Source organism: Drosophila rhopaloa, unplaced genomic scaffold, assembly GCF_018152115.1.
Source record: "Drosophila rhopaloa isolate 14029-0021.01 unplaced genomic scaffold, ASM1815211v1 contig_2, whole genome shotgun sequence".
In the NCBI taxonomy this organism is placed as follows: Eukaryota; Metazoa; Arthropoda; class Insecta; order Diptera; family Drosophilidae; genus Drosophila; species Drosophila rhopaloa.
In genome coordinates, this window is record NW_025335083.1 from 1,184,973 (window position 1) to 1,208,328 (window position 23,356).

Genomic DNA, 23,356 nt, shown 5'->3' on the forward strand with positions numbered 1-23,356 from the left:
AAGAGGAAATCAGAAAATGACTTTTGAATTTTTGCCGAAGGGTGATTTTTGTTCCTATACTATTTTAAAATAATAAGAAATCGGGAAAAGGAACACCACGGAACCGCACCATCTCGTATATGACTTATTCTAAAGTGACAACGGGCATTTCATATTAGAAATTTTCTTTGGTGACGTCTTTGGTGACAAAGCCAGTCGGGGGGGTAAGTTATCGGTGAATTTAGAAAAATAGTCGAACAGATAAGCAATTGGTTACCCATGGGAAATAAACAGTGGCCATTGTTAAATAGCTCATTATTTATTGTCCCAATTCATGAGCTGATATTAGAAAAAATTCCTTTCTCAAGCAGAAGTAAAATGTTTTTGTTAAAATATCCCTCCCTGTCTTTCAATAAAGAAAGATTTTCTTGAACCAATATTTTGTTCTTGATCCAAAGGCTCGTAGACATTAGATATATATATACTGGCGGAAAGGTATCAATTTAGAAGACAGTTTAGTTGTAGAAGTGAAAAAGTAAAAAGAAATGTTGTGAAACTTAACACATTGCAAAGTTAAAATGTTCTGATTGAAAATTTGACGGGAAGTAACTCTAATCAAAAGTAATACTCGAACAAAAAATCGATAAAGTAAGTTACAGCAATGTTAGTATGCTTAGTAATACTAATACTAAGTTCATCCGAAAGCGTTTTAAAGACTGGGTGCACTTGTCTTCCAGTAAGTGTGCAAGTATGTGATGACCTAAGCAGTTCTAACATTCATGAGTGTCAAGATGAGTGTTAAGTGGACAACTTCGTTATGAGTCGAGCTGCTAACCCCCGCCCTTTCTTACAGAGTGTTCTTGCAGCCTGGATACTATCCCAAAACAGTTCCCTGCAGTATGAGAAGACGAATATGAAAAGTGTAATTAAAAATATGTTTTGAATTTAGCTGAAAAAGCTATGCCGTCGGCTAGGTCGACGACACAAAAGAAAACGGCGCAGCGCCACATGCTGCTGGCGAAAACGGAATTTTTCATTGTTCTTTCTTCATGGCTCTATGTTCTGCCAAACCCAGTTTTAATAAAATTAAATTGTCATAAAATTATATTATTTAATTATAGTAACAATACGATTTTTTAAATGGACATTTTCAATTAAATTATATAATTTATTCTTAATGCAAAAAAATAGGTTATAAGATAAGAATCATAGGTGATCAATTATGACCTACCTCAATGCAAAGAGGTAAGATGAGGTCCATAAATATGACCTAATATGACCTTCCTCGCTTCTTGTTTATGATCAATAATAAATTGGCTTTACATACTTCTTTGATTTTTTTCGAAGCTAGAAAAAGTAACAAAACGCTTGTGGTTTTCAATTTGTGGTTAAAATTTTATTCGACTTTTAGAATAAAAATGCTTTACTGTAAACTCGAAGTGGTTCAAACAAATATAATAATAATTAAATAAAAATTCTAATAAGATAGGCATAACAAAAGATTAAATTTGGTTTTTTTATATCTTTCCAGAGGCAATGAAGATTAATAGCCCTTCAGAGTCATCCGGGAAATGTTATTAGCTAGAAATGTAAAAAATGTTTGAATTATAATAACACGTTTAATTTCAATTCAACACAATTTAATAATAACATAATAACAAGTATATAAAACTTTAAAAAATAAATCAAATTTTGTTGATTGTTTTTCTTATCAAACTATCATGACATTGTCTATTTGTCTTATTCTTAGGTGTCATCGGGTATTTCATATATGACATTTCCTTGAAATGTCATTGGTGACACAGCCAAGAAGCGTATAAGTCACCATACAAAATATTTTAATATGTTCGGCACCCACCTTTGAAAGGGAAAAAGAATCAATAGCTTTCGTACGTATTTATCTAAATTTATAGTCGTAAAATTTCTCGGCTGCCATTAAAGAGATTGTCCAAATTAATATAACTAAATTAATACAATTGGAAAAACATTCAAATATTCTTGTTCTTTTGAAATAAGGAGACTAATTTCTATAGCTGCCAAAGTTATCTTTCTTTCTTATTTCCGGAATAAATAAGTACACTACATACATACACACAAAGCCCTAAAAGTTTATAGTAAAGTAAATTTGTACTAATGCATTAGTGTGCATGCATTTTTGGTGAAAATATAATAGTTTCCAAGAACAAAAATATCCTTATATCCTCAATGGTAAATAGATTCCTTGAAATACAAAACATCTTTCTTTTTAGTATCACCAACATTTAAAAATCAAAAACAGAAATTTTAACTTTAGTGGCTTATTTATATTCCATATATGTAAAGCAACAACTATCCTGGAAATTCGCTTTATATGGGCCAAATAATTTTAAATGTCGTCAAAATTTAATTTCGTATTCTTAGCTTAAAAAAAAACGTGTATTATGGATATTCCAGGAAAAACATGTCCATTGTAAAAAATTCCAGAAATCTTATTTTTGAGTAACTTTTGAACAGAGAATTGGCAACAAGAATGCAACTAGTCAAATAAAATGGAACATTCTGTCCCGAGTCATAAATGTCTTCATCACACACATTAAAATGTGAGGAATACCGATTTAATACCATTTTGAAATGTTGCTTATTAAAAGCCTTATCTACTTATTCAATAAGTCATCGATTCATCTCTCCTGCACTTTGCCGAGCTAAGCAATTCAGGGACCCCTTCTCAACAATAGACCAAACTTTATATCTCGCTTGGATTAGCTGTTTGGGCTTTTGGTGAACGCTTTGCATAAACGGCACTACAGATTATGCAACTGTCTGGGAGACACTTTGCATATCCTCGACCAGGAAGCGGGATGCTTCAATGCCCGGTTCGATTTACAAATGCTTTTCCCACTTTACATTTCCAACAAAGTGCACTGCGACCGGAACGGCGACAGAGTAGGTGGTCGAAAGAGACGGCGAGTGAGCCAGAGAAAAGGATGGGGATACTTGGCGGGCCATTGCATTGTGTTGGGCGAACGACAAAAATCCAATGCTCAACACTTGGTGACGCTTGCAATGGACCGTGAGTCGAAGTGGGAGGAGCAGGGAATTTGGAGCTCCCAATTTCCCCCTGCTCTTTCTCCATACCCTTCTGTTCCTCGAATATCTGCCATCAGAAGTCCTTGAATATCTGCCATCAGAAATCCGGCCACATGGACATGACTTGGCCTCGGGAGATTTCTGCGCTATGTGTTGACAGTTTTGTTGACTGCTGGCTATTTGCTGCTGCCTCTGATGCTTTTGGGATTGCAGCTACTGCTCCTAGTTACACAACTTTTTTTATATTTTAATTAACAGTTTAAAAAAAAATTAGATTTCAAGTCAATCAGAGCTAGTCGTGTTAGTTTGTGGATTCTGAAAGCTGGCCCACACATTTCTTTCTGCTACCACTATACACTCACAAATAAAAGTATACTTTTGCTTTAAGAACAAGAAAAATGAAATTTGGATTTTCAAGGATTTTCCAGTTGACTTATGCTTTTGTAGTCTAAACTAGTAAGAATTTTATGATTTTAAATTTAAGAAAATACATTGGTAACAAGCATTGCTGTGTTCGTTGAATATTTTACTTAACAATTGGTAAGCATCTCTTATTCGATTTTAGTTATTTTATGTTTTGTTGAAGATACTTTTCAGACGCAGCTTATACGCTTTTCGGTGGAGTTTAACAAAATGAGGCCCAGCAAGTCGCCTTCGATTGAAAACCTCCGAATAATAATGAATCCGATATATTTTTTAAATAAATGCATTATTCTAATGATTAGTGTTTTTAATTTTAATATTTTACACAAAACGAGTATAATTAATCAGTAGGGCATTTTGTATTAATATTTAGAATCATATCAACCAGATATTAAAGATCATAACACTGTGATATGAGAAAATAACATTTTTACCATTGTTGCTTAAAAGTGTCAGTCTGTCATTCTCGAAAAAAAATCAAATTTGAAAATTTTTCCACGCCTACTTTATAGAGACGTGGTATATTTGGTCTATATCTATCGACTCAGCCAAAACCTCAAAATTGAATATTTATTTCAGAAGTTATCAAGAGTTTTACATAGTCAATGACCTCATCTCTTGTTATGAAAAAATACCTGATTGAATTAAAGTGTTTGGATATTCCATGTTAATCTTTCTGGGATGTAAGCTTCACTTATCCTGTCGTCAGCATTTTAAAACCACTTCCTAAAGGACATCAACAAAGTCTTTAGAACACGTTTGGGACACACGTAAGACGATACGTGTCTCTGATTATCTGCCGTGTGCTTAGTACCGGCTTACGTTACAAAAAAACAAATGCCAAATTCTCCAGGTGCGGAACTTAAAAAAACAGTCAAGAGAATTCGCCACAGTGAACAAATAAAATGTGATGCCTTGCTGAGAGTTAACAATTTTTGTTTAGACACTTGAAACGCATTGAATTCTGTCGTATGTATATATTCATATATATAGGGGAGATTAACATCTGCAGGTTGAGACGGCCTGTAAAAAAAGCTTCTAAGCTACATAAGAAAACAAAATTTATTTAATTTATTTTATTTAATGAAAACTTAAGTTCGGAGAAAGCACAACTACTATTTTTTGGTTGGAATCAAAGTTAAGTGTTGACCGTTCTATTGCTAGAATGGTTTTAAGTCTTAGAAAAACAGTATTTAGTCACAACTTTTATTAAAATAAACCATAAATTACAGGTGACATAAAGTGTGGATTCGTTTCGCAGGCCAATATCCGCTCCTGAGCGGGAAAATGCAAAGTGCTAGCCTGGGCAGGCTCAACAAGTAGGTGGGACTGTTTAGAGGTGGATTGCGACTAGTAGACATGCCTTATAAATGCCTGATAGAATTTTAAATTCAATGTGCGTGTATGTGCAAAGCTGTAAAGGATTTAACTTGGGAATCGACTGGAAAGTGAATTAAAGATTAGCTAAGAGTGATTTGCACATAACTAAATTAGAAATATGAGGAAGGAAGCATTTTTTTTGGTGATAGTTGAGCATTGCACTTTGAACTTAGTTAATAATGCAGTGAGGTTTGTTCAGATGAATCCAAAAGGTATTGATTGACGTTCCACCCAGTGATTTATTAATGAATTACTTTTACACATTTATTCCCAGCAGTAAATAATATTTATATTGTGCACACTTTTGCGCAAAATGGTTAGCAACGCAAGGACAATTCTTAATTAGACGTTCATCTCAAATCGTTGGCAGATGATGCTCGGTGCGATGAAGGAGGTTTGCGTTCTTGTTCAAGGGCTGCAGCTTTACGTAATCTTGATGCGGGTGATGATGATGCTGCGTGCTGGGCAGCAGCGGTAATGATGTATTTGAAGTCTGTAAAAAAGGTAGATATTAATAATTTACACTTTATTTATTGCCAAATACATATTATATGAACTAAAATAAAAAAGTGTATACCAACATTATTGCAATCATTTGGTATAAGAAATAACCTTTGTAAATTGTTATGAGTTGAAATATATATATTCCTGATACTATTCGTGTATCTTACATATGAAAGAAAATAAATTATTCTTGTTCAAGAAGAAACAAACAATCCTAAACCTAATAATTTAACAATTTCTCTTACGTGTTCCAAATAATTATGTTCTAATAATTTTGGGGTATATACCGAGCCTTATTAATTGCATTCCCAATTTACGATTGTTCTGAGAAATATTTAAAAGACAAAACTTCCATTGGCTTAATATAGCTCCTAATGAAGTTTGTATAATTTCCCATATTCCCAATGAAAAATAAAGCTCCTGATTAGGAAATTTTGTATAATCCAGAGGAAAATAACAGTTTTTAACAGAAAATATATTTAACGAATATTTCTTATGCGAATACAAAATATTAAATAAAGGAACATGAACTACTATACTTTACGAATGTATAGAATAATCAAGTAAACCACATACTCTTTTCCAATTTAATTACGATGAAATAAGCATTTTTTTAAACCGAACTTCCCTGAAACAGTTTTTAATCAAATTGCATTAATAAATATAAAAACCTAAAAAAATTGAAATCTTTAATGATTGAGTAGAATTAAATTAAATTAATTTTTTTGTTAAATTAAATATTACATATGATAGATATATAACAGATACGGAAAGTAAGTAAGGCGAAAATTTCAGGAAAACTGAAATCAGGTATGTTTGGCGCATGATAATAATATGCATTTATGTCTACCTATAAAAACTAAATTCTTAAGTGACCACTGTTTGAACTAAAACTGTTTTATTATTCAACTCAAGGTAAGGTTAGAAATAATGAGTCGGTAGTTAAGTTCGGTTGAAATTTACATCAACATAAAATGTGCACTCTAACCGAATTGTGAAGGTTTAATACGGAAATGTCTCCCAAAACTCCAAACCAACACTATAATACCCTCTGCGGAGGTACAAAGAGTGCATATTCAGCGACATGCTGCTCAACGCATACTTCTGCCTGTTGGGTTACACATAGACACATAAGCAAGGTCCTGTCCACGCACCTTTGATTTGTCCCTGGACGCCGCGATGGCCGCCGCCTGGGCGGGACCAGTCTGCAGCTGCTGGGCGGCGGTGGCCAGCATGAACTGCTGGGAGGCGAGCTGCTGCTGGCGGAGATTGGCCGCCTCCAGACTGTTGACGTGCTCCAGCTCGCGCTGCTTGGCGATGTAGTCGTCGAAGTAGGAGTGCTTTATAAGCTTCTCGCAGGACCAGCGCTTGGCCGGGTCCTTGTCCAGGCACTTTTTGAGAAAGTCGATGGTCAGCGGGTTCTGCAACGACTTGGCCGGCATCTTGTCCTCCAGCGGCTCCAGCGTGGGCGGCACCGGCAGTGTGATGCCCTTGAAGTACTCGTTCTGCCCGAAGATCTGGATGTGGCGCGGCAGCAGGTCGCCGAGAGTCTTGCGGATCAGGTAGAGCTGGTCCACGTCGCTGCGCCCCGGCCACAAAGCCTCGCCCCGCACCAGCTCGGCGAACAGGCAGCCGATGGCCCACACGTCCACGGGGGTGCCGTACTGGGTGTCGCCCACCAGGAGCTCCGGCGCCCGGTACCACCGCGTGGCCACGTAGTCCGTGTAGTTCTCCCCGGGACTGAGCATCCGGGCGAAGCCGAAGTCGCACAGCTTCACCTGGCCCTGGGCCGTCAGCAGGATGTTCTCCGGCTTGATGTCCCGGTGCAGGCAGCCCTGCTTGTGGCAGTAGGCCACGCCCAGCAGCGTCTGGTAGCAGATCTGCTTGGTCAGGTGCTCCGGACAGCCCTGGGAATGGCGCTCCAGCTCGTGGAGCACGGTCAGCTCGCAGAACTCGAAGACCAGGTGCAGGCGCCGCTTCCGGCGGAACACTTCCAGCAGGGAAACCAGGTTCGGATGCTTGAGGTTCTGCAAGTTTGAGAGGGAAATTTCGTTAGGCCTCGTGATATCCTTTATTAATGGTATGTTAGTCTCCGGCCTTCACTCTACAGAATAAAAAATGGCAGTGCTTCGTTCTTAATTCCATATAGTGAGAGTCCTCGGTGAATATTTATAAAAATAGTTAATATATTCAGATATAGTACATTTAGGACGACAAACTACAAAATAATAAAATTGTTTTTTGCATTTATTGTTGTCCAAAAAATTAAACAATATTAATAAAAAATCATTATTTTTGTTCAATTTTAACTGGGACGTTTCTATTAATTTGCCCGATAAATAAATCTAGATAATACAATTATTTATTTTACTGTTTCTCCAATTTACTACTGACACTATTAGATCCCAGACTTAAAAATCCAAGTCATGGCTAACTACTTTTTGAAAATGCATTAACGGCCCAAAAGAGAACTGAAATTTCTCATTGTAAGCTGTTTACATAAATCGAAAAGCCAATTCTTGTCAGGCAGCCGCTGTCCGAAGTTTTGAATACGAATTTTGACAATAAGGCAGAGGAACCAAAGATTCCATGGGATTAAACAGTATTCATAAGTTGCGGATTTTAAATTATTTATTTAGTTACATTACCATTTTTGATGGCAGCCCTTGCGTAGAAATATTACATTTGAGTAAATTGTGTTTAGTTAATTAACTATGGGTTGGGGACTTGCAACTATTTTATTGATTAACTTGACCAATGAATTATTTTCGTGTGTGTTAATTACGAAACAACTGATATTATTCTCGGCAGTTTAATTGATATAAGAAATACAATATAAAACAAGGATAAGTTCATCTTTTAGATCCTTCTTCCTCGAGATGCAGCCTATTTCATTTTTTGGTTTTACTATGTTGCACAGTTGCCATGGCTTTTCCTTAGAAAAGATAGTCACGAAGAACCCATAAAATAAACAAATTCAACTTTTACTATGTTAGTAAGCCTTTTATTTGTTCCAAAGTAAATTTGGGTGCTTGCAGTTAACGATTGGGAGTACCCCGGGATTATGGGCAAAATAAAACCCAGAATTTGTGCAGATAGATTGTCGGCACTTACCTTCAGTAGCCTAATTTCTCTTAGTGCAATCTTTCGTATGGCTGGATCGTCTTCAGACTCCACAAACCTCTTCACCGCCACCAAAGCACCCGTTTCCCGATCCCGGCACTTGTAAACAATTCCATAGGAGCCCTCGCCCAACCGACTGAGCTTTTCATAGCGATCCATTTTGCTGCTACCTTGTGGTCTGTAAGGAAGATAACGAGAAAGAGTTATCCGGAATGCCCCCTCAATTGCGGTGAATGGTTAGTTTGCAGTAAGGAAGCGGTTTTACCTTAAGCTCAAACATTGGCCACGTTTGATGTTTGCACGTCGCATTGCTTTGCATTTAGCACATAAAATGTTTAAAAACTGTTCTGTTTGATAGCTCAGACACGAACACATGTGGGACCACAGGGGCAGACTTGGATTCGAGTGTATACGAGTATGGAGGTATTTTCGTTCTGGTATTTATGTTGTGGGCTGATTGGGGGTGTTTGGTGTTTATTTACAAGACTCTGTATTGGATTAGTTTTGTTTTTAGGATGTCCAGAACATTGTAGAGGTTTTGTTACACGAATCTGGTATGACTTGCGTTTTTTTGTTAGTGGATTTCGATGGAATGAAACAAAAACAAATGAGAAAACGTTATGAATAAGTAAATTTATTAAGAATGTGAAATTTGGGAAAAGCAATTGGTAAACAAAAAAACCAATACTCGTCGTATCTTAAAAATGTTTTGTAACTGCTCACTACATAGTTGTAAAAAGTGTTGAAAAATTGGTCGAGGTCTGCAAATAAATCGATACTATGAAAATTTAATCGCCATTAAATACGGAAGCCTAAATAATTAACTTTCTACAATCAATAATCTTTTTTTCATATATATAATTCGTGGTTAAAGTTATCGCTTTACAAAACAAGTAACGAAATAGAAATAATTTCTTACGGAAAGTCTTTTGCAATTTATTTAAGAAACAAACCCTGTACGAATTTGTATTTATTATAATACTATTTATGTTGCCAAGCAAGTTGATTTTATGCTAAATTTCGTTTTTAGATTTTAAACTAGAACTTTACCGTTGACGTGAAATGAAATGAATTGTGTGGGGAACTTGATTGACTGATTGAAAAAGATTCTGCCCAAACGTTCTAAGGAAAAATATTTAGTTCAGCTATTAATTAGTTTGAAATGAAATTATAAAACATATATTAAAATAGTTTTGTTTAAAATATATTTTCCTGTCACTAAAAATTTTTAGGTAGAGTTGTTTTATTAAACAGTATTGTAGAGTATGAAAAATTTTAATTTAAGCAAAAATGATTTTTGTAGCGCCGATACATGACATTTCTATGACACCATTGTCAACAGAATTTTGGTATTTTCTAAGCCAATTTTTATTCTCGAGTTTATTAAAGTAGTATTCCCACAAAATTATATATACTTGTAGATCGGAACTCATACCCAAATGGACTTGTTTGGTCCTTATTGAATGTCTAAGAAATGTCTCGATCCAGTTTTACTCGGTTTGTATGAAATTAAAAGAATTTGCCTATCAAAACTGCGAGATTTATTTTATAACCGGACGAGTTCCTTTACTTTGATATTGTTTGAGCACCATCAAAACCGCTATTAAAATAAAAAGTTTTTTTTGAGAAAAATTTGAAACGCTCTATTTTTTTAATCACAAGACATAAGGTTAAATTTAATAATATGAAAAGATTGAATGAAGAAATAAATCATATCGGCGTTTTAGATGTTCAATTTCCATTAGGTACGGGAACAACACCAATAAACATCGGAAAACCCACGAGTATATAAACTAAATCGATTTTTTCCTCAACTGCAGAAGAGTATGTTTCTTTTAAATCGGGACTGGACAAGAACTTTAGAAGTTGACAGTTCAATGCCAACAACAAAGCCGGGGTAACTGAACTTTCCTGAGGCCTTTATGCATTTTTTTCTAGCATGGGTGTAGGTCATAAACATAACATGCAATTAAATACTAATGTGCTGGTGGAGGGTGGGGAAAATCAGGAGGTGGATGGCACACACAAATAAAACAAAAACACAGGATACAGGACACTGAAAAGGTAGTAAGCAGATGACTTACCTAGGCACCCATCTGGCTAAAATCTGACGTATTTGCCACTAAATTTATGTATTAAATTGCGGAGGAATCGGATTTATATTTCAATATATCTGGGTAAGTCTACGATACACACCATGCGCCAAATATTCTTCTACTCCTGTCGATCAATAAAGTATTTGAACGGGTAGGCCGCTTAAACGGACGTATGTTTTGACTGACAACCAACCACTGAATAGGGGAATTGCTGGTCTGCTCCCAGGTCCCAGGCCGACTCCACTCCAATAGCCAATGTCATAGCAATGCGACCAAAGTTAACAAAGCAAAAAACCACAACAAAACCCAATCCATGCGCAGTTGCCCCAAAGTTGTTCAAGAAGTTTCTCCCCTTTGTTGTTTTTGCTAGCGACGACCGGAAGACATTCAAGGTGTGCTTCCTTGGATTTCGCCGCTTTTTTCTTAAACTTTTTGAGGTTACCCGGTGGAGTCCTCTGTCCAGGGACAGGAGTGGCTTGCGAACTGGGTTCTTTGACATAGATTGTTGGAGAATTCTATATAGGTGAACTGGTGCAGCAGTGCAATGAGTTGGTCGTGACTGGCGCTACGTGAGAGCTTCGGGGGGATTTAATTTGGGGTCCTTATTACTTATTAATGTTTGAATCGCTGTGCAATTATAACATTATTAGGGGTAGCTTAACCTGCTTTGGCTACGTTAATATTCCTGGGTAGCTAAGTTGGGTGCTTTGGGTGCTATTGTATACCGTGTTGTGTTTGCTTTAAGCTGTTCAAACTTCCGATCTTCTGCAACTTTTGTTTAATTATATACAGTAATTAGCCCACAAACACCATCGTATTATTAACCACAGCTAAGTTCATTCACACACAAAATTTGTCATTCATTTTCTAATTTAGTTTGCTTTTGTTATTGCCGACGTTTTACAACCATTCTTAGTCAAATATTTATTTGCATACCTTCGCAATGAAAACAACTTGGAAATCTCAAACATTTTCATTGTAATACCAAAATTCCCACGAACACTTTTTGTCTATATTTTTGGCTTGAGCTAAAGGCCAAAAAACGCGAGAGCTAGCTTTTTGGCAGAACGACACGATGTGAAGACGTTAAGAGCCGGCAAACGACTGAGCTGCTTTCGGTTAGAACTAGTTTGAGCCACACGGAGTTGGTAGGAGCTCTATTGGTAGGAGCTCTATTGCATCAGCGGACCCTTCAGTTGGCCGATGGCGACATTGATTCCTATGTTTTTGTTCGCTTGGGTCTCGCGTGATTCATTTAAAATGCATTAAAATGCAATGGACTAACACGAAGGAGAGCGTCAAAAATAAATTACGGGCGATTATCTCGCATACGATATGAACAACAAGTGAGGTTTATATTAAAGGAAACGTTTGGTCAGGAGAGCTTTTCCAGACCGCTCGTTTTTTTCGCCTTGATGTTGTTCGTTTTCCCAGATGTTTGACCTTTTCGAATGAAGGAAAGACCTAACCGCAGGACCCCAACGGTTTCCTCAATTGAATTTGCATATTTATATAGAATTCTGTCGACCCCGTTCCTCCTTTACTACCAGGCTGCCTATTTATACATTTGACAGCTTTTGTTTTCCGCGTAAGCAATTTAACATTCCCCACTTTGATTTTTCTTTTATTTTTAGCCTCGAGAATGCTTTAAACTGTATTTTTGCTGTCAATTTTTCTATGTAGTGGTTGCAGCCCATAGTAATTAATTTTTAATGTCGTTGGCATGATGTTTAACCTTTGATGTTGGGTTCAATGCCTTGAAGTTCATTTAATGGCTATACTATTGTTCTTTTCCCCTTTTGATTTGGACTCCCTGTTTGGAAAGAGGCACTAATAATGCAAAATATATACAAATTTCTGAGGAGGTGAGTAATTGGGGAGCTGTTATTTTTATTATTTGTATTAAATTCACTTTAAGCTTATATTGAATGTACAAAATGTGTAATAAATTGCTTTTTCAACTTCAGGTTAAAAATACATTTGGTTAAAGATTGGTGCTTTGCGTAAAGAACAAATTATTCCTATACATATTATATTTTAAAAACATTTAATTTTATGGCGATTGAGTTAGCCATTTAATAAAAAATTAAGTGAATGAAAGTTACACAATATTGTCCTTAATTCATTAATTGAAAGATATTTATGTACGAATCGAACAGAGTTTTATAACCTTTGTTGGTCTAAAACATACAATTAATGAGACAGTTTTTTCGCAAGTGTGTATGTTTGCAAAAATAGAAACAGGCAACGAAAACTTTTTTCGCAACACACCAACGTTGCCTTGCAAAGTCCGTGAACCTTTTGCCATAAATATATGGCGGGCTAAAAGAGTGGATATTGTTGACGTGGCCTTTTGGGAAAACAAGCGTGAAATGCAATAAATAACAAGCTATTAATGCCTGGTGCTCATACACGCACCGAAACTTTGTGCGGGGTCTGTGCAAAAAGCATAGCATACTTACGGGGCAAAGGAAAAGGCATGCGTGTGCAATCAAAGGCCAAGGCCGTTGCAACACCAGCCTGCCGAGTTAAATGTCATTGGGAAAAAGTTGATCCTCTTCGCTCGCCTTTGCACAATATTTCACTTTCATTCCGCAAAAAGTTGGCCAAGCTAATTAGGCCCACGAACAAAGCTAATCGACCCACCTGTACTCCCTGGTCTCGACTAAATCCGGCTCATTGCACACCTGTATCTTCTGTATGAGGCGGTAGAGAAACGAGTTCTGGAAGGATTGCGGCAGGTAGTACGAGTAGCTGTGAAACATTGCAAGTCGCGAAACTTCCGCACGGCTGCAGGGTCCCAGGATGACTAAGGTTCGCTTCAAAGGCTTTCCCTCTATTTATTTTATCGATACATGATTTCGAATGCAACGGACATCATGAATACTTTATGCATGAAGTGACATTCCTTCTCAGACAGGTGCAAAAAAGCAGCTTTGTTTCTGGCGTGTCTCATGTCGGCCGTACTTTTTCATTTTGTTCAAGATTTTTTTGGGTCAGAAAATGAGCTGCAGGGGAAAGGCAAAGGAACATGCAAATGAGTCAGGTGCATGATGTGCGAAATGAGAGTTGCAAGGGCCAAAATATTCTGGGCCTGGTTGGAGCAGAATTCGCCACATGCCAAACTGAGCAACACGAAATCAGTGGCTCAAAGCGGGGGAAAAAACGGCTAGAAGGGTTTTCAATTATGTAAGGTAAGCTCGGAGTTTGGAATGCACTGTGGGAATGGTAGCGACTGTTAAAAGCCATGAAAGCGTCCAACCAACACGATTACTTAGCTAGAGAACATAAAATGTAGATCAAAACACAAATAACGTAATACAACAACGGAGCCGATTTTACGATGGTGTAAATATTTAGGCTCTATGGCAAGTTCACTTTGGAAGTCAGTTTGTACTTTGAGGTCACTGATAACGATGAAATCACTCGTTGGTTCTGAGACCAACAAATGTTTTTGAGTCCGGTGCAATTGATAAATAGCCAGTATTAAAAGCAAGTTTCCTAATAGGTTCTTAAAAAATCGTATAATTTGTTGGCCTGCTCAAACATATTTAATAAGTATACTCTAAATAATTTGTTTATTAAAATTAAATTTTAGAATGTTGTCAACCAGTATGTAATCACTAATTAAAAATCGTTTCATAGACTGCATTAAGGCGGGAAACCAGTTTAGATGGTTCAAAAAATCAATTTTTTTTATTGCATAAATTGTTAGAATAACCAAGCTCTGGAATGAAAAAAATGATATAAAACATGACATTTTGTTTAAACACCTCCAAGACATTAAATTTTCAACTATTTCAGAGTTTGGTTCATATTCTTAGAAAATATGATACTATCAAAGGAAAAAAAAAATTAAAAAATTAAATTAATTTAAAAAAAATTAAATTTCAGATCAAACCTGCGACCTCCAGGTTGCCCGCAAGAGGTCAACTCAATGGACACCAGCCTCTAACTGCACCAATTCCGGCGAATATGATTTACCAAAATTTGAAAGTATGGTTCAAAATAGAAATAAACTACAATCCAAGTTTAAACAAATTTGAATTATTTTTTCTCTTAGAAAAAAAATTACGGAAAACACTCGAATTTCGGCCTCCAAAACCGGTTTCCCGCCTTAAACAAACTTCATTTACCTGCTTCGCCCTTTTACTAAAAAAAACAAATTTGGTTAGAGATTTGAGTTATTAATTATATTTCTCCGTTACTGCGCTGCAAAATTCTAATGAAATTTGTATACGCTTTGCTAAAGTGTTAACAATAAACCAAAATACAATTTAGATGTTCCATCGCCCACAGGTTGCCGTAGGAACAATCAAAAAAATTATTGGAAAATCGACCCAGCTTAATTAAGCATCAAATTCGAAATATAAGATATTTGTAACAGCTCCAAGGATGTATAAACTTGGGCTTGCCGAAGTTTGATTCCTTTCTTGTTGTCCTTGAAGCTAATGCACTGAGGATTTCTTTTAGATCCATAGACAAATTTGTCATTACTTAAAAACAAGAAAGGAAAGCTAACTTCGGGCGGAGCCGAAGTTGATATACCCTTGTAGAACATTCTGTAAATTATATTCTCCAAAATCGGATCGGTTATTCATATGATGCATTCTTAGTACTCATAAAAAATCCCAACTTCCTAACTTTAAATAACCAAAGTTATGGCATTTCCGATCGTTCAGTTATATGGCAGCTATATGATATAGTGGCCCGATCCGGCTCGTTCCGACTTATATACTAGCTATTTAAATTTTTTTTTGCATTTTTTTTTGTATTTTTTTTTTTGAATGCACCGAGTAAAGCTTCCGAACTTATGGGCAGTTGAACGTAGGTAAATTAGCTCGTTTTGTATGGGTATCCAAAACTTTAAAACGCTCTCCTGAAAAGTTCCCCTTTTCAAAGTCGGTGTACACGATCCTGCAAATTCTATCGGACGGATTGTTTTGAAATTTTGCACAGTTGTTCTCAACTAAATTCCTCAGGTAACGCTGCACTATGGGGAATTTGCCCGATTTTTTGGAATAAATGTATTTTTTCAAAGTATGCGGATTTTCTATTTTTTTTTTTAATGTGTTAAGAAAACATCAAGCTGTTTGGTAACATACCGCAAATGTTAACTTAAAAGTCTAGTATTTAAATACCAACTGTTAAAGTCAGCTGTTGCAAGCGCACATGGTTTGTTTACATTTTGCTTAACTTTGAATAACTTTAACTTTTTAACTTTTTATACTTTTACTTTTCCAACAGGTGTGTATAGGTATGTAGAACACTATAAAAAAACCTCACTGAAATATGTTACATAGTTCGAGAGTTATTAATTTATTCCAAAAAATCGGGCAAATTCCCCATAGTGCGCTGTCGAGTTTTTTTTTTTTTTAATTTATTATTTTTAGCAACAAATATCTCAACGTTTTAGGCGAAAATCGGTGTTTTTGAATTTCAAGCGCCTTAAAAAATCGAAAAAATCGAAAGACTATACGTATCCGTATCCTTAAAAAAATGTCCAATTTTTCACTGAATTAACTATACCCCCCTTAAGTTTCTTACAATTTAAATATTAAAATTCAAATTTTCTTAAATTTAAGATAAAATTTGAATTTTGTTTATACAAATTTTCGATAATTGGGAGTACATTTTTTTGGTTGAGTGGGAAGATCCACCATAACACATCCACAACAACAACTATCCTCTTGCCGCAATAACCACTGCAAGCCATTTTATTGATTGCTTATCACACGTAGAGTGGTGGCTCAGTTAGTAGCCGGACTATCTGGACTCAATGCTGGGTCCCATCTTTTAAAAGTTCCATTCTATCAATTTATATTATCTTGTTCGGTCTTATACTTCTATTTTCATTCATTTACCAGATCGCTTCAAATGAATTCCTACACATACATTGGTGCAAAAAGGATTTTGCTCTGTTTCATATATTATTCTATATTTTCTTTACGCTTCCGCCAAACCAGAAGACCAAATATCGTTGACATGTGCCAAATTGACATGGGGCAAAAGCATTAAAAACCGCTAAATCATCCGCAGCCATTGCAATTGCATTGCAATGCATTGACGCTGCCCACAAGTATGCAATATTATTTTCGACTTGCTTGTCAGACATTGAATGGAAGGGTGGAACAGTAGAAAAAATAAAAAAAAGAAGGCAGAACGCAAACAACGAACGCCTTTCAATGCAACTTGATGTCTCTGTACTTGATTTCTTTTCTCCTTGCTTTTGTTCTTTTAGATCCCTTTTTCTGAGCTTTTGATTGAATTTCAATTTGATTGGAGTTTTTGAATTCGATTGGTTGTGTAGATAGCTCTTACATTTTTGTGTACAATTTAAAATGCCAATTTTGATTTTACGCTCAAAGAAAAAAATTAACTTCTAAATTATCTTAAAAATAAATTTTAGAAATGTTGCTTTTTAAGTGTAGTAAAAAGAAGTCATAAAAAGTTATAAATAAAGTATATTACATTTTCATCTGAGCTATTGTGCCTTAAAGTGTATCAGCTGTTCAATGTTCCTTGCCTGAAAAAATTCGAGGAACATTGTTTTAAATTCACATATTGTTTTTCAATCAATCTGCTTTGATGTTCAATGTTCCTTGCCTGAAAAAAATTCGAGGAACATTGTTTTAAATTCACATATTGTTTTTCAACCAATCTGCTTTAAATTAATTAATTAAGTTCCCAACATAGTGAGTGGAGCGAAACCAAAACCATTATGATACTAAATTAAAACAAGAGAGAACGCTATAGTCGGGTGCCCCGACTATCAGATACCCGTTACTCAGGTAAAGGGAGTGCGAGGGAGATGGAGATAGAAACTTTGATCACGCATAACTTCTTAACGAATGGTCCGATTTTAAAAATTTATTCTACATTTCGATAGGTATTGATAAACACAATAAAACTGCATTTTTACTTTTCCGAAATATTTAAATTTTTAAAATCGTATCTGAGCGATTGTGGGCGTTAAAGGGGGCGTGGCACCTTTTTGAAACAAACTTGCGCTGCGTAGGAACTCCTAAAATCTACATGCAAAATGCCAATCTTCTAGCTTTTATAGTTTCCGAGATCTCAGCGTTCATACGGACAGACAGACGGACAGACGGATGATAATTTATAGTTTATTATGTTCGTAGAATGTTCGAAATATTTTCAGAAATCGCATAAAAAGACAACAATTTTCTAATATTAAAAAGGTTCTGATTGTATATTTACTAGTACTTCATTTAATGTTAGAATTCTATAAGAATTTATAAAAATACTGTAGTCTGAAGATGATCCTAGCTTCAAAAGTGCAATGACAACTCTCATCACCATAAGAGAGCATGTTCTTATACACATATTCATCTTGGTCAGAGATAGTATTCCTAAACAAAACTCCTTATATGCTTTTCAATCTTAAATTATTCCTTGAATAATAATTAAAATAACTTTAAGAATTGCACAAATTATTCCTTAAAACTGAATTTATTAAAGCATTTTTGTTTAATTTATATTTTCTAATTACTACCCCTTAGCCTGATACCGTCTTCGAAGATTTTGTATAATTTTTCGTATATCCGACAATGATGCGATTAGTCTAAAAGGAACTTTGAGCAAGTTAGATATGCACACCTTTATAAAATTTCCAAATATCTACTTTAACCGCTAAGGTCAACCACTTGTAACAGATTAAAAAAAACAATGTTGTCGCAATTTAGTTTGTATGTATATCAAATCAAAACAAGAAAGGAAAGCTAACTTCGGGCGGAGCCGATATACCCTTGCAGAATATTTTGTAAATTAAATTCTCCAAAATTATTCATATGATGCATCCTAAATACTCATAAAAAATAACAACTTCCTAACTTTAAAAACACCAAAGTTATGGCATTCCAATTGTTCAGTTATATGGCAGCTATAGGATATAGTCAGGCGATCCTTATGAAATTTGGTAGGTCGGATTGATTGGCCAAAAATAAATCCCATAGAAAATCCAAACTTCCTAACTTTACAAACACCAAAGTTATGGCATTTCCGATCAATCAGTTATATGGCAGCTATAGGATATAGTCGGCCGATCCCGGTCGTTCTGACATATATACTGCGTGCAAAGGAAAGAAGGGTGTGTGCAAAGTTTCAATTCCATATCTTTAAAACTGAGAGACTAGTTTACTTACAAACAGACAGGCGGACAGACGGACAGACGGAGATGCTTGTATCAACTCAGGAGGCGATCCTGATCAAGAATATATATACTTTATAGGGTCGGAGATGTCTCCTTCATTGCGTTTCACACTTTTGACCAAAATTATAATACCCTCTGCAAGGGTATAAAAATAAGAAACAAACTGCAAAATTGTTTACTTGTTTTTAGTACAAAGTTTCAAAAAATGTTAAGTGCTGGAATTCCAAAAACAAAATATATATATATTAAATTTGTTTGGGGCTCTTTGATTTTGTTCTTGAAGTTTGAGAAACCGTTTCAACCAAATCCTTGATAACCCTTTACAATTGTTGATTATTAAAAGACTATATAAAACAAATATTATTTTTAAAGCTTGTACCGCGAATTTCAGCAAATTTTTAATCCGAAAACCACCAAAACAAAATTTTTTTAAAAGCGAAAGGAATAAAAAAGTAATTTTCTAAACTGACAGCCGGCAAAAAAACCCCCAGATCAATGTGTTACAAATTAATGCAAATTAAAGTCTATTAATTGTTTATGCTCTGGCAAAAATTTAAAAGTCATTTCTCTAGTTCTTAAAATTAAAATGTGTTGGAAGTAAAAATATTACTAAGGCTATAAATAGCTCGACTCTATACAAACGAATTCCAAAATGTATACACCTTAAGGTCATCCACAAAGCTCGAGGTTAAGTCAATACAATATTAAGGCCAACACTTAATCTCCGCGCCAATCTTCAAGTTCAAGTTAGGCCAAAACAGGTAAACACGCTTGGATAAAACTGTTCTTCAATGCAACGAAGAATGCCAAATTTACTTACCTTCTGGGCAGAAGTGGAAGATGGTTACCAAACAGCCAGAGACGTTTCTCTCCGAACCATTTGTCCATAGACAGGAAATTGTTTTTTAAACGCGTTAATAATGGAAGGCTGTTTGAAGTGTTTTTCACATCTTTCAAGATTCAAACGGACTTTATTTTCACTCCCGAGCTGCAAAACAAAATTACGCGTCCGATTGCTGAGAAATATTAACAAACTTTGTTTATTAGCGTAGTCCAAACCGTAAGCGTAGCCGGGATATTTAGTGTGCACCGGCATTGAAAATGCCGAAGGCAACGGGATGGAGTTTCCAGGGGGTGAGGCTTGTTGGGGTGTTCGTGACGGTTGACATTGGCAACGCTTCCAGGGAAGACAAATCCGGTGTGGAGAGGGAGGGGCCCGTAATCAGGGTTGCTTTCCATGTATTTTTATTATTAATGGTGTTGTTATAGCTTATGCCATTGTTTATGTTTTGCGTTGTCAATCTGTTGTCATAAAACACAAACAGCAAATTAGTTCAAAGTTTCTAATATATTTTTTTAAAACGCAAATGGCTGGATTGGTAATCTTTTTTAAAGAAACTACGAAGGGCCCCCGACAAGGCATCATTGATAATAATCCAAACTCTATTTTTAGCTAGAATCTCATTTTTATTAGACAAATATTTAGGTTGCTTTGATATCATCAATTTGTATGCTTGTTCACTTTCCTGCGTGGCAAATACGTGAGGCCTAAAGATTTTCATATTAGCTGTATAATATGTTATTAGATGGTGTAATATTAAATTAGTCAAACAATCATCACGGGTTTCAAATTCATCAATAAAATGTTTTTGGCATCTCATGCACTATGACTTTAAATTATTAAATGTGAAATTCATCAGTCAAAATACTATAACAATTTCCATTTAAAGAGAGAACTTTCTTAGATAGTTTATACAACCATTAGAGTCGTTCTCAAACATAATAACACAAAAATACACAAATTTGATTTTTAAGAAATAACTAAACCCAAGTAGTATATTTAATTATTGATTTAAGGAACGAATTTTGAGGTATCAATTTTAGATAAAAATACAAAATATGTATAATATTGTTATGACTCGTAATTTTCGTGTGCTATTTGCTATTTCTCTTCTTATTTTTTTATTTCCTTCATTTTTGTTTCTTACTATTACTCAATGTTTAAAGTTTAATTTTTTTGTATCAGATAAAGAGTGTCAGTATAAAGTACTTTCATTAAGTTCATCATAATTTTTCTGTGCGGCATTGCCCCAAAAAAGGTCAATATTTAACAACACCGTCTTTAATTTAAATAAAAATAAATATTTTGTATGTTTTTAATATGTTAATGTATAAAAGTTGAATTTTTTCTTAGAATAGCTCATGCTTAAGTAAGCTAATCGCTTTTTTAATAATGAGTCCTTTTACAGTGCATCAATAACCGCTCTATCAAAGCCGCGAAAGCTTCCACCTAGCAAATTTAAGGCTGGCAACGTCTTAAGCATTTTTCGGTTGTCAGAGTAACGAGAGTAGTGAAATTTTGAAGCCTCTCCGTCACCAATACATAAGCATCACGGAGAAGCGGGCACAAACAGAAGCCGGTCAGCATATGCAAAAACTGTAGCACACATACATAGCTATGCACCGGTGTATTTACAACGTGTGCTTACACATACAGCCGTGGTCATAGAAATAGCAAAAAAAAAAACTCAGTATACAAAGGTTTTTTTTCAATTCAAAACCAATTTTTAAAAATAAAACAACTTTGGCTCTTCATAGCATAGCTTATTAACTTATTAATTTATGAAAACTTGATACATTTTTTGAAACAAAAGAGATACAAATTAAAAAACGAAAAAATTAAGAAAAATGGGTGGTCACAGTAATTTCAAAATATTGCCAATAATTCATAAAAAATACTCTCAAAAGGTATAATTGTTTGAAAAACGTAATATTTAGTTGAATATCCATTATTTGTAATATCGGAGATGCATCTCCGGTCCATATTTTCAACTAGCTTTTGACACATTTCCTTTGGAACGGAGTTCCAAACTTCTTGGACACCTGTCCACAAATCGTCAAAATTGGCAAATTTTTTTCTGGATATCTTGACTTTAAAATCATTACATAGATTTTCTATTGGATGAAGGTCGGGGCTTTGATCCGGCCACTCCACAACTTTTTATCAACGGGAGATGTGTGCTTTGGGTCGTTATCATGTTGAAATATCAATTTCAGAGGCATATTATCAAATGTAAATAGTTTCATTTGATTTTTGAGTATATTCACAAACATGAAATTATCCATTGTGCCATTGATACGGGTCCTACTTGGAGTAATGAAACTAAAATAAAGTAGGACCCGATGGCACAACATTGATTCGTCGTCCAAAAGGCCAAGCTCTTAATCCCAGGTACACTATGAAGACCGTGAAGCACGATGGAGCTTGCATTATTATGACACCTGGCATGGTTTAGGTACGCTCTACCGAATCAATGTCATAATGGATCGTTTCAGACGAACAGACGGACATGGTTAGACCGACTCTCCTGACGATGCTGATCAAGAATATACATACAGTGGCTCACAGCTTATTTCAACCAGTGCTCAAGTAAAACTTTAAGTCGCTGTATTTGCCAAATTAAGAGAGATATTGGAACACTTTAAACGCAGATTTATAGCTCTGTATTTTAACTTTTATTTCATGAATTCCTAAATTTTTAAATATTTTTGTAATATTTATTTTGATTTTAAGACTCAAATAACAGGTAAAATGAATGCCACATCTTATTTCAACCAGCCCTTAAAAGTATATATTTTTTAAAGATTAAGAACTAAAAATGATAAAATAATATTTTGTATGACCAGCCTTCGTGTAAACAATCATTTTAAGTCTTTTTGCGATTGATTCGACCAATTTTTAAGTCACTTGGGGACTCATTTTGGCCCCTTCTTCGAGTAATGCGTTTTTTAGGTCCGTTTGACGCTTTCGAATTTTTCTGTCCAATATAGCCCATCAATTATCAATAATATTATTATCTGGAGACCAGGCTGATGGTTTCATGATATGCGGGCAATTTTAAATGAGCCATATCGGCAGAGTTCCCGATGTGTGCTTGGGATGATTGTCCTGATAAAATCGGAATTTATCACGAATTCCCAGATTTTCTCCACTTTGCACCAAAATGGACTTCAATATGCTTAAATTAAGAGTTTTTTTCATTGTTGTGTCCACCAAATCCAAAATCCCGGCTCAAGCTGCCGACATACAGGCCCAAACCATGACGATCCCACCACCATGCTTGCGGTTCAAATGCACATAGTATCAAAAGTGAAGCTTTAAGTCGCTTTGGAGCATTTGAATAAGGATTCCAGCTTCTGGAACACTGTAATACTTTCCGACGAGTCAAAATTTAATATTTTTGGATCTGAAGGGGCTTCTTATGCTTGGCGAAAACCAAAGATAGAGCTGCATACAAAATATTTAAAGGCAATGGTCAAGCCTGGTGGTGGGTTTGGGCCTGTATGTCGGCAGCTTGAGCCGGGATTTTGGATTTGGTGGACACAACAATGAAAAAAACTCTTAATTTAAGCATATTGAAGTCCATTTTGGTGCAAAGTGGAGAAAATCTGGGAATTCGTGATAAATTCCGATTTTATCAGGACAATCATCCCAAGCACACATCGGGAACTCTGCCGATATGGCTCATTTAAAATTGCCCGCATATCATGAAACCATCAGCCTGGTCTCCAGATAATAATATTATTGATAATTGATGGGCTATATTGGACA

The 23,356-nt window shown here is 35.5% G+C and overlaps 1 protein-coding gene across 5 annotated transcripts; it reads right to left on the bottom strand.

Moving 5' to 3' along the window:
* Positions 1 to 5,098: 5,098 nt before the first annotated feature.
* LOC108043701 (cyclin-dependent kinase-like 1) lies at positions 5,099 to 19,899 on the bottom strand. 5 transcript variants are annotated; one of them, XM_017122509.1, is made up of 6 exons: positions 10,672 to 10,757; positions 10,560 to 10,597; positions 8,741 to 9,035; positions 8,467 to 8,653; positions 6,507 to 7,379; positions 5,099 to 5,341 (listed from the first exon to the last, which is right to left on the bottom strand). In XM_017122509.1, the coding sequence occupies exons 3-6, from the start codon at positions 8,848 to 8,850 to the stop codon at positions 5,204 to 5,206; spliced, it is 1,308 nt and encodes a 435-aa protein (XP_016977998.1). In that variant the 5' UTR covers positions 8,851 to 9,035; positions 10,560 to 10,597; positions 10,672 to 10,757; the 3' UTR covers positions 5,099 to 5,203. The 5 variants fall into 5 exon arrangements, with proteins under 5 accessions (XP_016977998.1, XP_044315832.1, XP_044315833.1 ...); XM_044459897.1 differs by lacking the exons at positions 10,560 to 10,597; positions 10,672 to 10,757 and adding an exon at positions 19,565 to 19,594 and having other exon boundaries at positions 8,741 to 9,026; XM_044459898.1 differs by lacking the exons at positions 8,741 to 9,035; positions 10,560 to 10,597; positions 10,672 to 10,757 and adding an exon at positions 19,565 to 19,899.
* Positions 19,900 to 23,356: the final 3,457 nt, after the last annotated feature.

Excerpts from the sequence above, each read along its gene's own strand:
- LOC108043701 (XM_044459896.1), bottom strand. The coding sequence starts at position 13,336 with ATGTTTCACAGCTACTCGTACTACCTGCCGCAATCCTTCCAGAACTCG. Across the intron at positions 8,654-13,217 it reads GTCGAGACCAGGGAGTACAG|ACCACAAGGTAGCAGCAAAA; the intron begins GTGGGTCGATTA and ends TCTTCCTTACAG. Across the intron at positions 7,380-8,466 it reads GAGAAATTAGGCTACTGAAG|AACCTCAAGCATCCGAACCT; the intron begins GTAAGTGCCGAC and ends TCAAACTTGCAG.